Genomic DNA, 16,219 nt, shown 5'->3' with positions numbered 1-16,219 from the left:
AGGACAAACAGTTTTGGTATAATAACATTATTGACCTGTGCTGTTTTGAAGAAGCTTTAAATACAAGAATGAGTCTTCCTATCGCAAGAGGCAATTGCAGTAGAAATTTGGACTGATCAATAAGACACTGTTAGATGCTCTTAAGAACATTTAATCATAGCATCCACTGATAATTTGTTGTCAGATACAAAAATATAAGTAATACAACAGACATGGAATAGCTTGTGTCACAAGATTGTGCTTTATGGCTATGTTTGACAGTGATGTTTGAGTGGTGGCTTCCATCCCCCATCGATCTTCCAATCCAAAGATAGCTAGACTGTAATGGGGAGGATGCTGGTGGCCTGCTCTATCCAGTAGGTAGAGACAATTATCCTATTGCCTCAGTACCCTATTGATATAATCTTTAATCTGATACCTATACTGGGAAAAGCGATTTGAGAATGAGCTCCCACAAGACAGCAGTCAGCCTTTCCTAACAAAATACCCTCTCCTCCAAACAAGAACAAAACACATTATATTTCAAAGGCAATTCTGCCATGCTTTGCCAGAGGCCAGTAGAAGAGGAGTTGTTTGAGTTGGCCTCCTCCTCCTCCCCTTACTGTAGGAAAAATCTAGAAGACGGGACCCTCTCTGGCCTGCCTCTCGCTTCCCTCTACAAAAAATAAAAGAACTTTTTCCACAGGAGGTCTGTAAGCCTCATTTGGAATAGAATAGTCTTATGTTAATGGTGAGGTAAGCACATACTGTAGTGTTATGTTTTTAAGGTGAACTACTTTTTTGACTAGGTGGGTGAACACCAATGCAGAAAGGAATACTTAGCATCACAGTGCATAGATAATTCTGGCTGTAAGCATAACATTATTTCTGCCTGTGCTGTTGCATAACAGAGCCAATATTATTTTCCAAGTTCTTCCACTGATTTTAAATAAATGACATCAAGGACAAGCGTACAACAGGGGAAACAGAACCCATTATGTGGTAATGGATATTACTAAAAGTTGCTTCATTACCTTTACTGGATGAGTGGCTGGTTTTTCCTTATATAAATGATGCCCTTTAGACAAAACCCCTTCCACATCCGGCTGTTTAGCTTGAACTGCTGCTTCAGTTTCCTGGGGGAGGGGAGGGGGTGAAATAGTGTGAAATTAGCTTTACTTTCAAGAATAAAACCACAAAGTCTTAAAGCTCCATAGGAGGCTGTACACACCCCAGTAGATTAGTTTCTGTTTGTGGATGGTGTCGGGACAAAGAGGGTCACTGAAAAATAAAACAGGAATAGGATAGAATAAAAGTAGTAAAATAAATAGCGATATGTCCCTTCATCCATGAAGGTCTCAATAAAATAGAATTACAGAAACCAGCACAAATTCACACTAGAAAGAACAGGCATTTGAAATCTAATTTGAACAACTCAGTCTTGTTGCCTTATTTTATATTTAAAAAAAAGAAACTGATATTAGAAGTTAGTGCAGTAGAGATCATCTTGCCCATGTGGTAGTGGACATCTTATTCATGTGACCAAGTTGAATGCTGTTGGGTAACTAAGACAACACTAATAATACTTTATAATGAAACTTTCACCTTGAGGAGTCCAAACCAATGTTACAAACTACACACTAGCAGCACAGTAACTACTAAAGCCATGCTAAGACATTTATTATTATTGAGAAGGAAGAATGACACTGACTGAATTAGCAAAACTTTTCCTCTTGCATTTTTTTTAAATCTCCTTGAAACTTCCCATTCAAGTTTTGAAAACATCCAACCCAGAGACACTTACACCCCAGGCTGGTACTGTATAACAGCCAATTTCAAAGTCATGCAACAGGGGGAACTGCATGTCGCTAATTTAGAAAAAAAAAATCATCTGCACAAAAAAGGGGAAAGAAGGATCATACCATGTATCCTGTTCTGAGGAATGCATTTTTGATTATTATTATTAATATTATGGTTACTATTTTAAAAGGATAATGAATGTAACACAACACTGCAATATTATCTGAGGAATCTGAATAAGTTCTTCGTTTTTTCTCCATTTTATAGTTTCATCTGAACCTAGCAGCTTTTCAAATGAGCTATTTCCTTCACACAATCCTACTAGCTGTGCACCGACTCTCAATCTTTATTTTCTACCTGCAATCTGAGTTACCATTAGTTTGACAGGACACAAAATTGTATCCCAATAGCTTCAGTCTGAGGGCTGAAGCACATCATTTCATTGATGAAAATCTGAAAAATGCTACTTTCCCCCCCCGTGCTCTGCATTTCTCTTGTTCAAATCAATGTCATTCTAAACCACAACAAAGAACCATTTCACTTCTCAGTTTCCAACTATCAATAGAAAAGTTATCCACAATTCTTGCCTGAAAATCTACATGCAAAACATTCTGAACAGTACAGTAAAGTTACCCTTGATGGATGTCCAAAAGTCCATTGCCTTCTCTTACTTATATTTCCTTATGTTGTTTAACAGTCCAAAATAAAGACTGTTAAAAGCTATCAAATTTCTTGCAGGGACATTTTAAGTATGTTTGCATTTCACTGATTCCTGTTACTCTGATTCCATCTCCATTCCAGATGAAGAATGGTCCGAAGCAAATAGGATGAAATGCAATAAGGACAAATGCAAAATACTCAGGAAGGAACAAACAGTTGCAAACATACAAAATAGGAAATGACTGCCTAGGAAGGAGTACTGCGGAAAGGGATCTGGGGGTGATAGTAGATCACAAGCTAAATATAAATCAATAGTGTAACACTGTTGCAAAAAAGTGAACATCATTCTGGGATGCATTAAGAAGAGTGTTGTAAGCAGGGCACAAGAAGTAATTCTTTTGTTCTACTCGCGCTGATTAGGCCTGAACTTGAGTATTGTGTCTAGTTCTGGCCATCACATTTCAGGAAAGATGTGGACAAATTGGAGAAAGTCCACAGGAGAGCAACAAAAATGATTAAAGGTCTAGAAAACATGAGCTATGAGGGAAGATTGAAAAAAAAAGGGTTTGTTTAGTCTGGAGAAAAGAAAACAGGGAACATAACAGTCGTCAAGTATATAGAAGGTTGTTACAAGGAGGTGGGAGAAAAATTGTTCTCCTTAACCTCTGAGGATAGGACAAGAAGCAATGGGCTTAAATTGCAGCAAGGGCACATTAGGAAAAACTTCTTAACTGTCAGGGTGGTTAAGCACTGGAATAAATTGCCTCGGGAGATTGTGGAATCTCCATCATTGGAGATTTTTAAGAGCAGGTTAGACAAACACCTGTCAGGGATAGTCTAAATAATAGTCCTGCCATGGGTGCAGGGAACTGGACTAGATGACCTACTGATATCCCTTCCAGTCTTACATTTCTATGATTCAATAAGGAGTCTTACTTTTGAGCACTATAATCACTGCAGATTTACTTTTGCCTTCTGCCATTGTTCCTTCTCTTACTTATTTCCTTCACCTTTAGTTCAAGTTCTCTATCAGAGTTAGATTTGTTTTCCTTTTTGCGACACCATAGTCTAATCTTTTATATATTCATTTTTAAAGTGGAGGTAAAGATAGAATTTAAAAGTGACTTAACGAAGATTTTATAAATGGTAGAAAATGGCACTCCAAATTCTGCAGCAAAAAAGGCTTCAATAGGCCTTAGCATAAAAAGACTACAAGTTGTAGCCACATATTCACACACCACATATATAATTTTTAAAGAAAATATTTGTTATTGTCACATGTTGGTGAGTAACATATATTTTGCATTACATAAAAAATGGAAAGAATATATAGGGAATATATAGTTGCCTAATAGGGAACCGTTAAAATTTTCCATAGCCGGGTAATCAAAATGTAACATACTTAGAAGTTAAATTACCAATTTCTTTTGTTTTAACAGTCTTTTGGAAGTATTTTTCAGTGTATATTCTTAAGTCTAATATCTCAAAGTCAATTATCTTGAGATAAATCTAAGTTCCATTGTTCAAATGTGTATTAAATGCAGCATGATGCATAATTCCAGTTTTGTTTTCTGTATGAATTCTTTTCTTGTCCACACTGTCAAAGAAAAAAGCCCTTAATGATGTCCTCAATGCTTTGTGCTTCTTTGGGCTGATATTCAAAAGTTTCACACAGTCTTACATTTGTGCTGAACCTCCAGTTTATTTTTTGATCTGCTACATAGTACAAACATCATAAGCCAAAAATGTCATATGAATTAAGTGGTTACAAATGCCAGATGAAAACATTTAAAAAAAAAATCTTGATGTTCATGAAATATTTTCAAGAAAAGTTTTCCTTGAATTTTTCCTTGCTTGAAAGAAATAAACCTTTGATAGCTTCTGTCTGTCAACGAACAAGCATTCAAGCATTGTTCAGGTCTGTCTGACAGGTGGCACTAAATTAATGTAAGTAGACAGTCTTAAATGTGCATCCAGGATTCTATTTTATCATTCAGTCCCCCAAGGAGAAGAAAAAGTAGCAACTCTGACCTAGACTCCACTAGTCAATTCACAGCAAAATGAAGATAGCAGTTACCATCTTGTCGGTATATAATTTAAACCCATAACTTAAACTAAAATCAGAAATAGGGCCAAAGTTTGCCCTTGGATGTATACTCCATGCTACTATTGAAGTTAATGGGAATTGTCCAGGCTGCCCTCCAAGGGCAAAGCTGGGCATTTAGAGGATAGGAAAGCCATAACTTTTAGATAGTGCTGTTGCAAGTACATATACTGTATATAGTCCTGAAAGTTCCACCACATCCACTTTGTGTTTATTGTCAGACATGCTATGGGACAGATGCAGTGTTTTCCAGTTCATTCAACACAACATATTTCACCATCTAAAATGTAGGTGATTCCACTGGAATTTCACATTAGGGAATCTTGTGAGCTGCCTGTTAAAGGGACCTGTAACTGTGTTGTTGGTCTAGTTGTAGGATTTGCCAGTTAAGGCTATCAAACAGATAGGTCAGGTTAAAATATGTCTGGTGAATAGAAATCCTGCTCTCTCAAACATGTAAAAAACAACAGAACAAACATAGACTACGTCTATTCCATGGAACTTTATCCAAAAATTATCACTGTTGTTAAAACTGATTCAGCAACAGCCTTCCAAGTGGAGCAAATGGGGTCATAAAACCTAACTGGCTTCAAGACTGACCTTGATAAGTTTATGGAAGGGATGTATGATGGGACTGCCTACAATGGCATGTGGCCCATCGGCAGCTGCCAGCAGCAAAAATCCCCAACTGCTGGAAATGGGACACTAGATGGGGAGGGCTCTGAGTTACTACAGAGAATTCTTTCCCAGGTGTCTGGCAGGTGGGTCTTTCCCACATGCTCAAGGTCTAACTGATTTCCATATTTGGGGTCAGGAAGGAATTTTCCATCAGGTCAGATTGGCAGAGACTCTGGGGGGGTTTCACCTTCCTCTGCAGCATGGGGTCACTTGCAGGTTTAAACTAGTGTAAATGGTGAATTCTCTGTAACTTCACTTTAAAGCATAATTTGAGGACTTCAGTAACTCAGCCAGAGATTAGGGGTCTATTTCAGGAGTGGGCGGGTGAGGTTCTTTGGCCTGCAATGTGCAGGAGGTCAGACTAGATGATCATGAGGGTCACTTCTATGAGTCTATGGCAGCCCAAGCGTAGAAAAGACTCCATTAACTTCTAGCATTTCTAGCACCATGCCAGTTCAACTTGCTGACTGAATGAACATGGTGGTAAAAGTTCCAGAGCTAACATAGTCTTGTTTATACTACAGCAATGAAACTCAACCAATGCTAACAAAAGTGGATTACATTTTGGATGAAATTACCAGTGTAGAGAAGTCAGTGTGGAAATTATGTACACATACACTTCGAGAGGCAAACCATGGTTAAAGCCGTGTTTTAAAAGTGAGGTGCAACGTTAAAATGAAAAGCGAGTTATAACTTTAAAATAAAAGAAATACAATTTTGAAAGCTAGTACAGTAGGTTCCAGTCAGTCATTCTTTCAAGGAAAAAAAGTAGTTTCCTTTTAATGGGATGGCAGCTGAGACTCATTTAAAAAAAAAAGAGAGAAAAGCTTTCTTCAAGGGGAAACAGCAGCTAGAAGATCTTAATTAGAAATATTCACTACTTTACTGTGCTTGACAGACACTGACATTTGATAAACAAACCTATCAAATTTGGGACTATGGAGTAAATTAGAGGGCTTCATTTTCTAAAAGACTTTGACAAGATTTTCAGACTCAGACCACAAAGTATATTTTGATGTGAAGACAGGAGGCTTTATTTAATTAGACATGAAATAGTATTGTGGTCTGTCAAACATTCATAGCTAGGAAAGATATTGTTATAGAGGTGGCTTAAAACTGAAGCTCACTGGTTATCACAAGTTTAATTTTGTATTGACTATCTTTTGTAATCCCAAATTGCCCTGGATTGTAAATTTTTCATGGAAGAAACCAGCTTTTATTAAGTGTCTGTCCAGCACATAGCAAAACGGGGCTACTATAGTAAAAATGACGAATCTAGTAATATTAATTGATGATCTACTGGATGGAAGAATCTAAAATGTAGTGTGATGATTGGAACTGTAGAAAGAGGATCAGGTTTCAGTAGAGATCTAGTGCAATGAGACATCTGGAGTTCAGGAATGTAGACATGTCTACACTGAAATTAAACACCCACAGCTGTCCTGTGATAGCACACTTGGGCTTGGGCTAAGAGGCTTTTTAATTGAGGTGTAGACATTCCGGCTCAGGCTGCAGCCCAAGCTCTGGGATCCTCCCACCCTGCAGGAAGGGGGTGGGGCTGGGGTAGGAAAAGGCAGGATGGGGTGGGGACTTTGGGGAAGGGGTGGAATGGGGGTGGGGTGAGGGCAGTGCAGGGGTGGAAAGAGGCGGGCCAGGGGTAAGGTGGGTCGAGCACCCACTGGGCAGAGGGGAAGTCGGCGCCTATGCACACGTCTACACTACAATTGAAAAGCCTCACAGCCCATGCCCCCACAAGGCTGAGTCAGCTGGCACGGGCCAGCTGTGGGTTTTTAATTGCAGTATAGACATATCCTAAAGACCAGGCTACTACAGACAAACACAGGCCTTTCTCAGCATATAAGACTGCATGTTCAATAAAGATCTCTTCCTGATAACTCGGATTGCATTACTTATTCTTAATGAAACATCATGAAGCTAAGCTCTTTTGGTAGCAAATATCTATTTATGCTAACATTGTTGTGTTTCCCTTAGATCAGGCAGAAGGAGACCATTCTTGAATGGAAGCAGACAATTTAAAACATAGCCATAATTAGCATGATGCAATGCTCAGCCTATCTGCCAGATTGTTCTGTTCTACATATTGAATAAAAAAATATATAGCCGTTTTTAATTGATTAAAGCACTTGCAAATGTGTGGAATGATCCCACTAACACCTCAGAGGAGTAGTTGAACTTAGCACAAGTATATATTATACATATATTTAACATCCATGTGGCATTTGAACTAAATATAAATACTTCAAGGATTTTTTGAGAAATTTCTACTTCAAATACCAAAATGATGGACCAGTATAAATAATTTCCACTTCATTCTGTTGTAAATACCCCTGAGGCTAAATGAGCTTATTCGTTTTACAAATCAGGCTTCTTTTGCTATTGTGTCTCACAAGGGTGCAATGCTAGGATTTGGTTAAATCTGAGGAAAAGGTCTGATATTTCAGGACATAAGGCAGATTGGGATAAGCTATTTAATAATGACTACCAAATACATCAAAGAATCCACAGAACCCCATAGAAGCTTCTTCTTTTTTAAGAATATCTTTACTTAAATGGATATCCCACTAATCTCAAAATAATGCTTTGGCTAAGAAAAGGAGTGGAATAAATGACAGAAAATGTCCAGTTCCCAGTCTCTCCCTGGACAAAAGTGACAAAATCATGTTGTTTTATTCAGCTGAATTTAAAAGCATGTATTTATTTATATAACACTGCCTGACTCCGGGTTTGTTGTCCCTTTTCTTTTGATGTCCTTTTAATGTTCACATTCATGTACAAAGCTTGCTCCTCCTCCCAAACTTATTAATGGAATTAATTACCTTTAGACATTTATTGCCTGGAGAATGATGAACTTTGAAAGTAGGTAAAAGAAAAATTTTTAAACTATATTACTGTCCCTACACTGTTTTGTTGATTTTTCTTGATATACTATTTTCAGAAAAGTGTTTCTTGAATAACATGTGTCTATAATAAATCACTTGAGAGAGCATTATGAAGATATATTTATGCAACTTGTCCCCCATAATTTGTGTATATATTACTTTAAGAGATGGCCGATGTTGCCAAGAGAATCAATAATATCCAATGTTATCAGCTGCATGTTCTTTTATGTGTTTAGTTTTTACTTAATTGGTAAGTTAAAGGGACACTGTCAGCTAACTTAGGCCCAAATTTTCACTTATAACATCTTCAAATTTATGTAAGATGACAAGGAATGTTCTTTGTATTTTACATCTTTTCCCCCCCTCATATTGTTATTACTAGGAAGGCTTTTTATTCTGATTTTTAAAAGCTACCACTTCCACAAAGAAGAATTAAAATAAACAAAAACAGCAGTGATATACATTGATTGAGCTCTGGAAAATTTCAAACAAATTCCTATTTCCATTACATATAGTAAAGCAGAAGTAAATGAAATATAAAGCATGCTGTACTACGTGGAAGAAAAGAATGGAAGACATGAGACACAAACACTAAGGGCGGGTCTACACAGGGGCGCTGGAACAATTTGTATAGTGTGGGTGCTGAAAGCCACTGAACCAAACTATAAACCCTGTATATAATGGAAACCACTTCAAGCCAGGGGGTGCAGCAGCACCCCCAGCACCCCTAGTTCCAGAACTTATATGTCTACATGTACAGTGCTGTGCAGCACGTCTGGTGAAGACACTCAACGCTGATGGGCAAGAGCTCTCAAATGTCAAATGGAAACAAGGTGAAAATTAAAGGCAAGGGGATATTTAATTTCAGGCTTGCAAATAGAAGTTTCAAGCTATAGAGAATAAAATAAATAACACTTACGTATAAAATCTATATATAAAAGTGACAATGTTTCCTTATAAAATATTGTTAATGAAAACCTACATTAAATAACTCTAAAGGTGTTCCTGAAACCAACAAAAATGGTGGTTCCATGAACAGTCATCATTTCTTTCAACTCTCTTACAGTATAGCCACCACCCTTCCTGATGCGAAGAGCCTGCGTGTGAGACTCTCCAGGTCATCATAAGAAGCCAAATGGCACGAAGAACTCAACCTTTATTTTCGTTATTGATTGAGAAAGCTACCTCTGAGTGCTGGGGGGCCCTCAATGCCCAAGTAGTGAGAAATGGCAATGAAATCCTAGATATCCATTACTCTAGCCCTCTACTGCTTCGTTCTGTATAGGGAGCATACATTCTGCATGCTTGCTTTTGAGTTCAGAACTGGGTTCTCACTATCTGTCTAAAATAATTGGAGAGTCCATGCAGATGAAATCAGCTACATATTTGCTCCCAAGGCCAAATCTGTCATCAGAAATGAGGGCAATTCGCTACTGAAAATATCATGAGTTTTACTTCCTATAGAGTCTTCTTCATTTTAAGACTTCTCAGTATGTGAAGTAAAAAGAAAGCTAATTATCAAAAAAGTTAACCAAGATGGGGAAGGCTTGTCACTAAACAGCATCCAGCTTTCAAGAGTAATCACAGTAAATACTTAAATGGTTCAGAAAAAGTTCTCATAGCCTTGAAAACCATATTTTTATTGCACATTTTGACGTCTTATATGTAAGCTCTCCTATTCAAGACCAGTTTACCTTGCAAGAGTCCTCTACTCCGTCCTGCTTCTTGAAGTCTTAATGAAATACTGTCTGTACTTGGAAATTAAATATGAAACTTTGTAGCAGGTGTGAGAATTCCCTACACTATCACTAAACATTCAATAAGCATGTTAATACATTCTTATTTTTACTTAGTTATGAGCTGGCTATTATTCAGTGTTCTCTATACAAAACAGAAAGGAGGCACATTTCCTGCTGCAACACATTACCAATTAGAGCTGAAGCTTGTAACCCCAAGGGGACTCCATACAGGTCCCACCTGGATTCCTTTGCAGGATCTGCACATTGAAGGGTTATAACAGAAAATACCTAATACACATTGAGCCACCAAGTGATGAAGGCAGAATACATTACCTAGCAGAGCAGGTAATGTATTATTTATTAAATAACATCAATATCATCAGGAGGAAGATTGATATAAATAGCCTTCACAAAATTGTGTTTTGAAGACAGATATGAGAGAGAAGAGGGTGAACTTGCTTATGCAAGAATAAAAGGATATTACAAGCACAGAGTGCAGCATGGAAGAGAGCACAGACCCAAGAGCGGGAGAAAGTGTAAAAATAATAAGGTGTGTGGGGTGAAATCCTGGCTCCACTGAAGTCAATGGGGCCAGGATTTCACCCAGGGTGCTTGCATACTGTCAGATTGCCCTGTGCCATCTGTAATTCACCCCTATTTCTTTACTTCTATTTATAAAGCATTAATCCAGTGCTCTAAATGTCATTCAATTATCCATTATTAATAAAACTGAGAAGCCAAAGAGAGACATACCCCCTAACTACTGTACTTCCCCAGATAAACACAACAAAACAAACAAACCCAGCCTTATCCCCACCACTTATCATTACGAGAACAAGATGTTATTCTTGACGTTTCAAACTTCCAATGATTTCCTAGAAAAACCCATTCCCTTCATGTCAGCCAAGTAGTCTTCCCTCAAATAGCCCCTCTCTCCTCTGAGGAATGCCTAGAAATACAAATGGGTCTTGCAGCACATCCTGAAGACTGCAAAACCTAATCTCTGGTGGACAAAGAAAGGCAATTCCAAAGCCAAGGATCCCTCACTGAGTATGCCCTGCCAGCAGCCCACTCCAATTTATACCTGGCTGCTATAGGTACAGGTAGCCACTAGGTCAAGCACCTCAACTGACATCTACTGCCCAGGTACCCCAAAGGGAGAAACTTAGCTTGGACCTCATCAAGTTAGAGTTCTAAAGGTCAAATCCTGTCATATCGATCCGATATTTTTCAGAGAATGATACGTATAAAAATAGTTATCTCTAAAGAGAGTCAGATGGTGACAGAAAGGATGAACAAACAAACTTGAACAGAATATCTACGTTTAATTCTATGATCTGATTATATTGATGTTTCCTTAAATACTTAATAATGAAGTTGCGTATGTGATGATGTTACAACACTGAAAACATGGCATGAGCAATCAATCAAATGATCTTTTGTCATCAGAATAGCTTTCACATTTGGACCTTTTGCCTCAATCAGATCCTAAATGCCATTTAGTTTAATAAGAGGAATCATCCAACTATTTTGACACTGACAGGCACATTCAACACCACCACCAGGTACATTGCAATATTGCATTGCTACTTTCCTTCCACAAGTAAAAAGTGAAAACTTTGGGGTACAACACATTAAAAAGAAACGTGTTCCTTATATCCTTTTTAAGCACATGACCTATGTCATCTCCCTTACATAATACAAACTGCTTACTAAAACAGGTGCTAACAAAATGAAATGGAATCTATAATGAGTTAAAGCCTGACTTCTCTGGGCATATGTTGTCAAGCAACCACCGACAGATGAAGGGTGATAGATGGAAAAAACAAAACACTGTTCAGTCAGCTTTTTCCTCATTCTCTCATGCTGGGTGAGTGTTCTTTTATTTATCTACAATTAGGTTTGCTAGACCACTGTTATACTATTCTCTCATTCTTTGACTGCATGTTGTCAAATATATAGTGGAGTGATTGACAAAGGTTGACAGCTTTTCTACTGTCATTCAAAGCTTATCTAGGAAAAACCCCCAAAGGAGTTATTTTTAAGAATTAGAGATTTAGAAAGAAATATGTGGCCATATTTTCACTAGTGCTGAGCACCCACCAATGGGAGCTGCAGATGCTCAGCACATTTGAAAGCCAAGCCAACAGATCTCACAGGAGAGAACATTTCAGAGAACAAGTAGCAGTTGAAATATGGTGTTAAATGTGAAAACAAATGGCATTAGTGCAATGTTAAGGTTGCAGTTAAAAATCTGCACTGGTGATCAGCTGGCAAGAGCAAATATGGCAAATGCCCACTTTTGCCAAAAACGTGGGGTGTGGACGGACGTGCCAGGGAGCTAGCGGGGGGAGGAGGTAGGAACCTTGCTCTTTTTTTTTTTTTTTTTTATTAAGAGAATCATAGGGTTGGAAGGGACCTCAGGAGGTCATCTAGTCCAACCCCCTGCTCAAAGCAGGACCAATCACCAAACAGATTTTTACCCCAGTTCCCTAAATGGCCTCCTCAAGGATTGAACTCACAACCCTGGGTTTAGCAGGCCAATGCTCAAACCACTGAGCTATGACGGGGGCAGACAGGGCTCGATTGAGCTGCGATGCCAGCCTCAGCCCTGCACAGGGGGCAGACAGGGCTCAAGCAAGCAGCAACACCATCCCCAACCCCATAGAAGGGGCAGGCAGGGCTCGATTCCAACTGACAGTTTTCCACAGGTTCATGGGAGGCTAAAGCCAAGGCAGGAAGGCTCCATTACACTCACATTACCAGGGTCTCTTCCCAGTGGGCCTATGAAGTAAAGATAATATAGATTGGGAATGTATTCTCTTTCCTAACCAATATCTTTGTGTGCCAAGAGAGATGATGTGCTCTAATTCATTTCAAATCATCTGACCTTTAACAGGAGGCCACTGAGGTGAACCGTTAGCTTTCTGCCTGCAATTCAGTTAATTTAGATAGACTTGTAAGGAAAAGCATAAAAGGTTTGAGTCTGAAATGGATCCTACTAACTCTCTGGAGAAACCCTGAAAATAGGTTAAAATCACAGTTGCCAACTTTCACACAGTAAATAAGCACCTCGACTTTCCCAAAAAGCCAAAAATCAAGCGAATCCCATTTCAAAACAAGGCCAAAACAAGCCAATCCCTAAGAACCCCAACACTCCATGTGACTAGATCCGCCTGGCATACAGTCTGGGACTGAGCTGGGCCCGCTGTGCACCCCTGACTCTTCTCCCCCACCTTTGCCCCTGCTTGCCAGGAGCCAATCAAAAAAAAAAAGAAGCAACAAGCAGCAAGGTACAAGCAACTCTCAAACCAATTAAGCCAAAACAAGCCCAATTTCTGCATTTTTTTCACGGGTTTGGCATGTCTGGTTAAAATAGTATTTTTTTTAAAAAAGCTGTGAGAAATACTCCCAAATAAACTGTAATATTCTAGAGAATAGAAGAAGAAAGCCATTTTTTTACAACAAGTAATGTATTGAAACTCATGATCAGTATTGAATCCTATAATCCAACTGGCATTCTCTAGTAGCTTTAACATTTTTTCAATTACTTCCACCTCCCAATTCCCTCAAAAAAGCTTAAGTATTTTAGTAATAATTTGATTGAGAAGAGTGGGGAAGTGACACATTGATTTGCTGTTTACTTTTGTGCAATGCCAGTTGGTAGCTTGCAGTAAACTGTCTCATTACATTTTCTGACCCGAGTGCTCTTCGTGTTGGAAATACTACTGCTAACAATATTACACTGAAGGAGCTAATCTATATTGAAACTAACTGTATTTAACTGAACCACAAGACTTAAAAAAAAGTTAGAAAGATTGATTCACTCTCTCTTTTTCCTGACAAGAGTCACTTTGCATTTTCTGGTTACTAGGTTGCGAGCAAGATTCCAGTTTATCAGACTCATATTCAGAGGCAATCCATTCAGCACATCTTTACTTGTACAGAATTTACTTCTACCACCTTATGAATTCATGAATTTCGGAACCCACTGCCACATGACTGCTAGAGTTTTCACCTTATAATCACATATTGCAAAACATTACCCAATTTATATATATATACACACACACATACACACTGAATGGCAGTTAAACATCAACCTAACTGTCTCAGTGTACAGGTCTACTGCTTTTGACAACTGATGCAGGTGTTCACATCAATGCTAACCTAATCTTTGTGTGCCAAGAGAGATGTTCCATTAGCCACTGTACAGTGCCTTTTGAGATGTTCATTGTGCAAGAAATGGCTACCGGCAAAGGTATGTAGATTGTTTTATTCAAAAATATCTTTAAGGTGAAATATGTTGCTAACAAGTTATCTCACTTCAAAAGCCAATACAATTCAGTTCTTCAATGATGTCTCTTGGGCATTGCGTTGGCATGACCTGTCCTGTGTTGTAACAAATACTAATTTGAAAGCTATAGTCACTATGAGTTACTGTAAGTACATTTCCCTGTTAGTGATATCTTCAGTTATGGTTGAGGACATCAAGTCAAACAAGAATCTTGGAAAGACATTTGAGAATGGCTGACTGATGTTTATTCTTTAATGTGTAGTTGTAACGATATGTTTACGTGCAGTATATTATGCAAATATTGGATACCTGTGTGCTTTAGGTTATAGAGATCCAGTTATGGTATGGCTCATAGTAAACAAGGTACTGTATAAGATACTAGGACTCAAGCCTGTTTGTCTATAGAGGTATTTGGCTTCTATAATACACACATCCTGTTTAAAAGGTCTTTGATTCCATGCATTCTGACAGCTGGTGTAGTTATTAGATTTTTACAAACGTAAAAAGAATTGTTGACAGCACATTTTTCTTACCAACATTGGAAAATCCTTTTTTATTTGAGAAATATTACCTGATTTTTTCGTACAAACTGGAAAGAGATTGACTATAATCTATTTGCAGGATAAAACTGCTATTCTGTACATTTTCATGGACAAATAAGTTTTCTTTCAAACTATATTCTTTTTTTTTTCTTTGAAAACCAGTGTAAGAAGTAAAAGTACTGATTTTTTTTTCATTTGTCTGGTACACAGTTACAATACAATGGCTCCATAACAGACACATGAAACATCACCTATGAATTTTAAAGAGATACCCTATGAATTTTTGGTTTGGGACTCAACTGTAGTTAATACTTTGGTATCTGCAGTGACTATTGGGTAGACTTAAATTATATGGAATTAGAGGAGAGACAAAACAAGTGAAATATTTGGAGTTAAAATAATGCATCACAAAAGATGAGTGCATAATATAGAAAATATTATATCCAAACTTGTATATAGGTACTGTGGTATCACCCAAAAGCTCCAAAGTAATTGGGGCCCCACTATACTATGAGCTACATGAATACATAGGAAGTCACCAGTTCCCTGTGCAAAGACAATGAATCCCTTGAATTGGGATTGTTTAGAATAGCGGGTTGGCCATTTTGTATAATCTCTGCATGGAACTGAATCAAATATGATCCATTAGGCTTATTTAAGTAGTCACTGATGTTTTGCAGCCTTTAACTTGTCATCAGATATTACTGGATTCCCCACAGTGCTAGCTTGCGCCATCTGAAATAACATATGGAATAATCAAAGCACCATTAGAATCTGGGTCACGGGTGCTTATTGACTACAGGCAGGTTCAAAGTCTACTGACTACTGTATTCTGATTAAATGAATTATCAGTTACCAATGAAAGAAGACACGAGGAAGGGAAAGAGCATCATTGGATACAGACTGGCTAACTTTAGTGAGGAGGGCTTTAAACTAGGTTTGATGGGGAAAGGAGACAAAAGCCCACAGGTAAGTAAAAAACATGAAGCCCTGGGAGAAGGATTGGAATCTGGGGTGAGCATGGGCTCTTATAGCAGGGATAAGGGAGAGAGAAGAGAGAACATAGAGGGGAAATCAAATAAGTATCTTAGATGTATGTTTACTAATGTGAGAAGTATGGGGAATAAGCAGGAAGAACTAGAAATGCTAGTGAGTAAACACAAGTTTGACATGGTTAGCATCATAGAATTAGTGGGATAATGACTGGAATATTGGTATAGAAGGGTACAGGTTGCTCAGGAAGGACAGGCAGGGGGGGAAAGGGAGGAGGTGTTGCTATATATATAAAACTTGGGCAGAGGTTCAGATGGAAATAGGAGACAGACTTGTTGAAAGTCTCTGGGTAAGGATAAAAGGAGTAAAAACAAGAGTAGTGTCTTGGTAGGAGTCTACTACAGACCACCTAACCAGGAAGAAGAGGTGGATGAGGCTTTTTTTACACAACTAGCAAAATCATCCAAAGCATAGGACTTGGTGGTCATGGGGAACTTCAAATACCCATTCATCTGTTGGGAAAATAA

General features: G+C 38.2%; 1 protein-coding gene across 1 annotated transcript in view; it reads right to left on the bottom strand.

The window, feature by feature from the left end:
* The window catches only part of DMD (dystrophin), a 1,466,768-nt gene that overhangs the window by 604,613 nt on the left and 845,936 nt on the right, over positions 1–16,219 (bottom strand). The window contains exon 44 of the mRNA XM_065405744.1: positions 1,014–1,115. Coding sequence (XP_065261816.1) covers positions 1,014–1,115 — 102 coding nt within the window. The remainder of the gene's footprint in view (positions 1–1,013; positions 1,116–16,219) is intronic.

This window comes from Emys orbicularis, chromosome 1, assembly GCF_028017835.1.
Source record: "Emys orbicularis isolate rEmyOrb1 chromosome 1, rEmyOrb1.hap1, whole genome shotgun sequence".
NCBI classification, from domain to species: Eukaryota; Metazoa; Chordata; order Testudines; family Emydidae; genus Emys; species Emys orbicularis.
The sequence above is the reverse complement of the archived record's forward strand: the minus strand, read 5'-3'. Positions and strand labels throughout refer to the sequence as shown.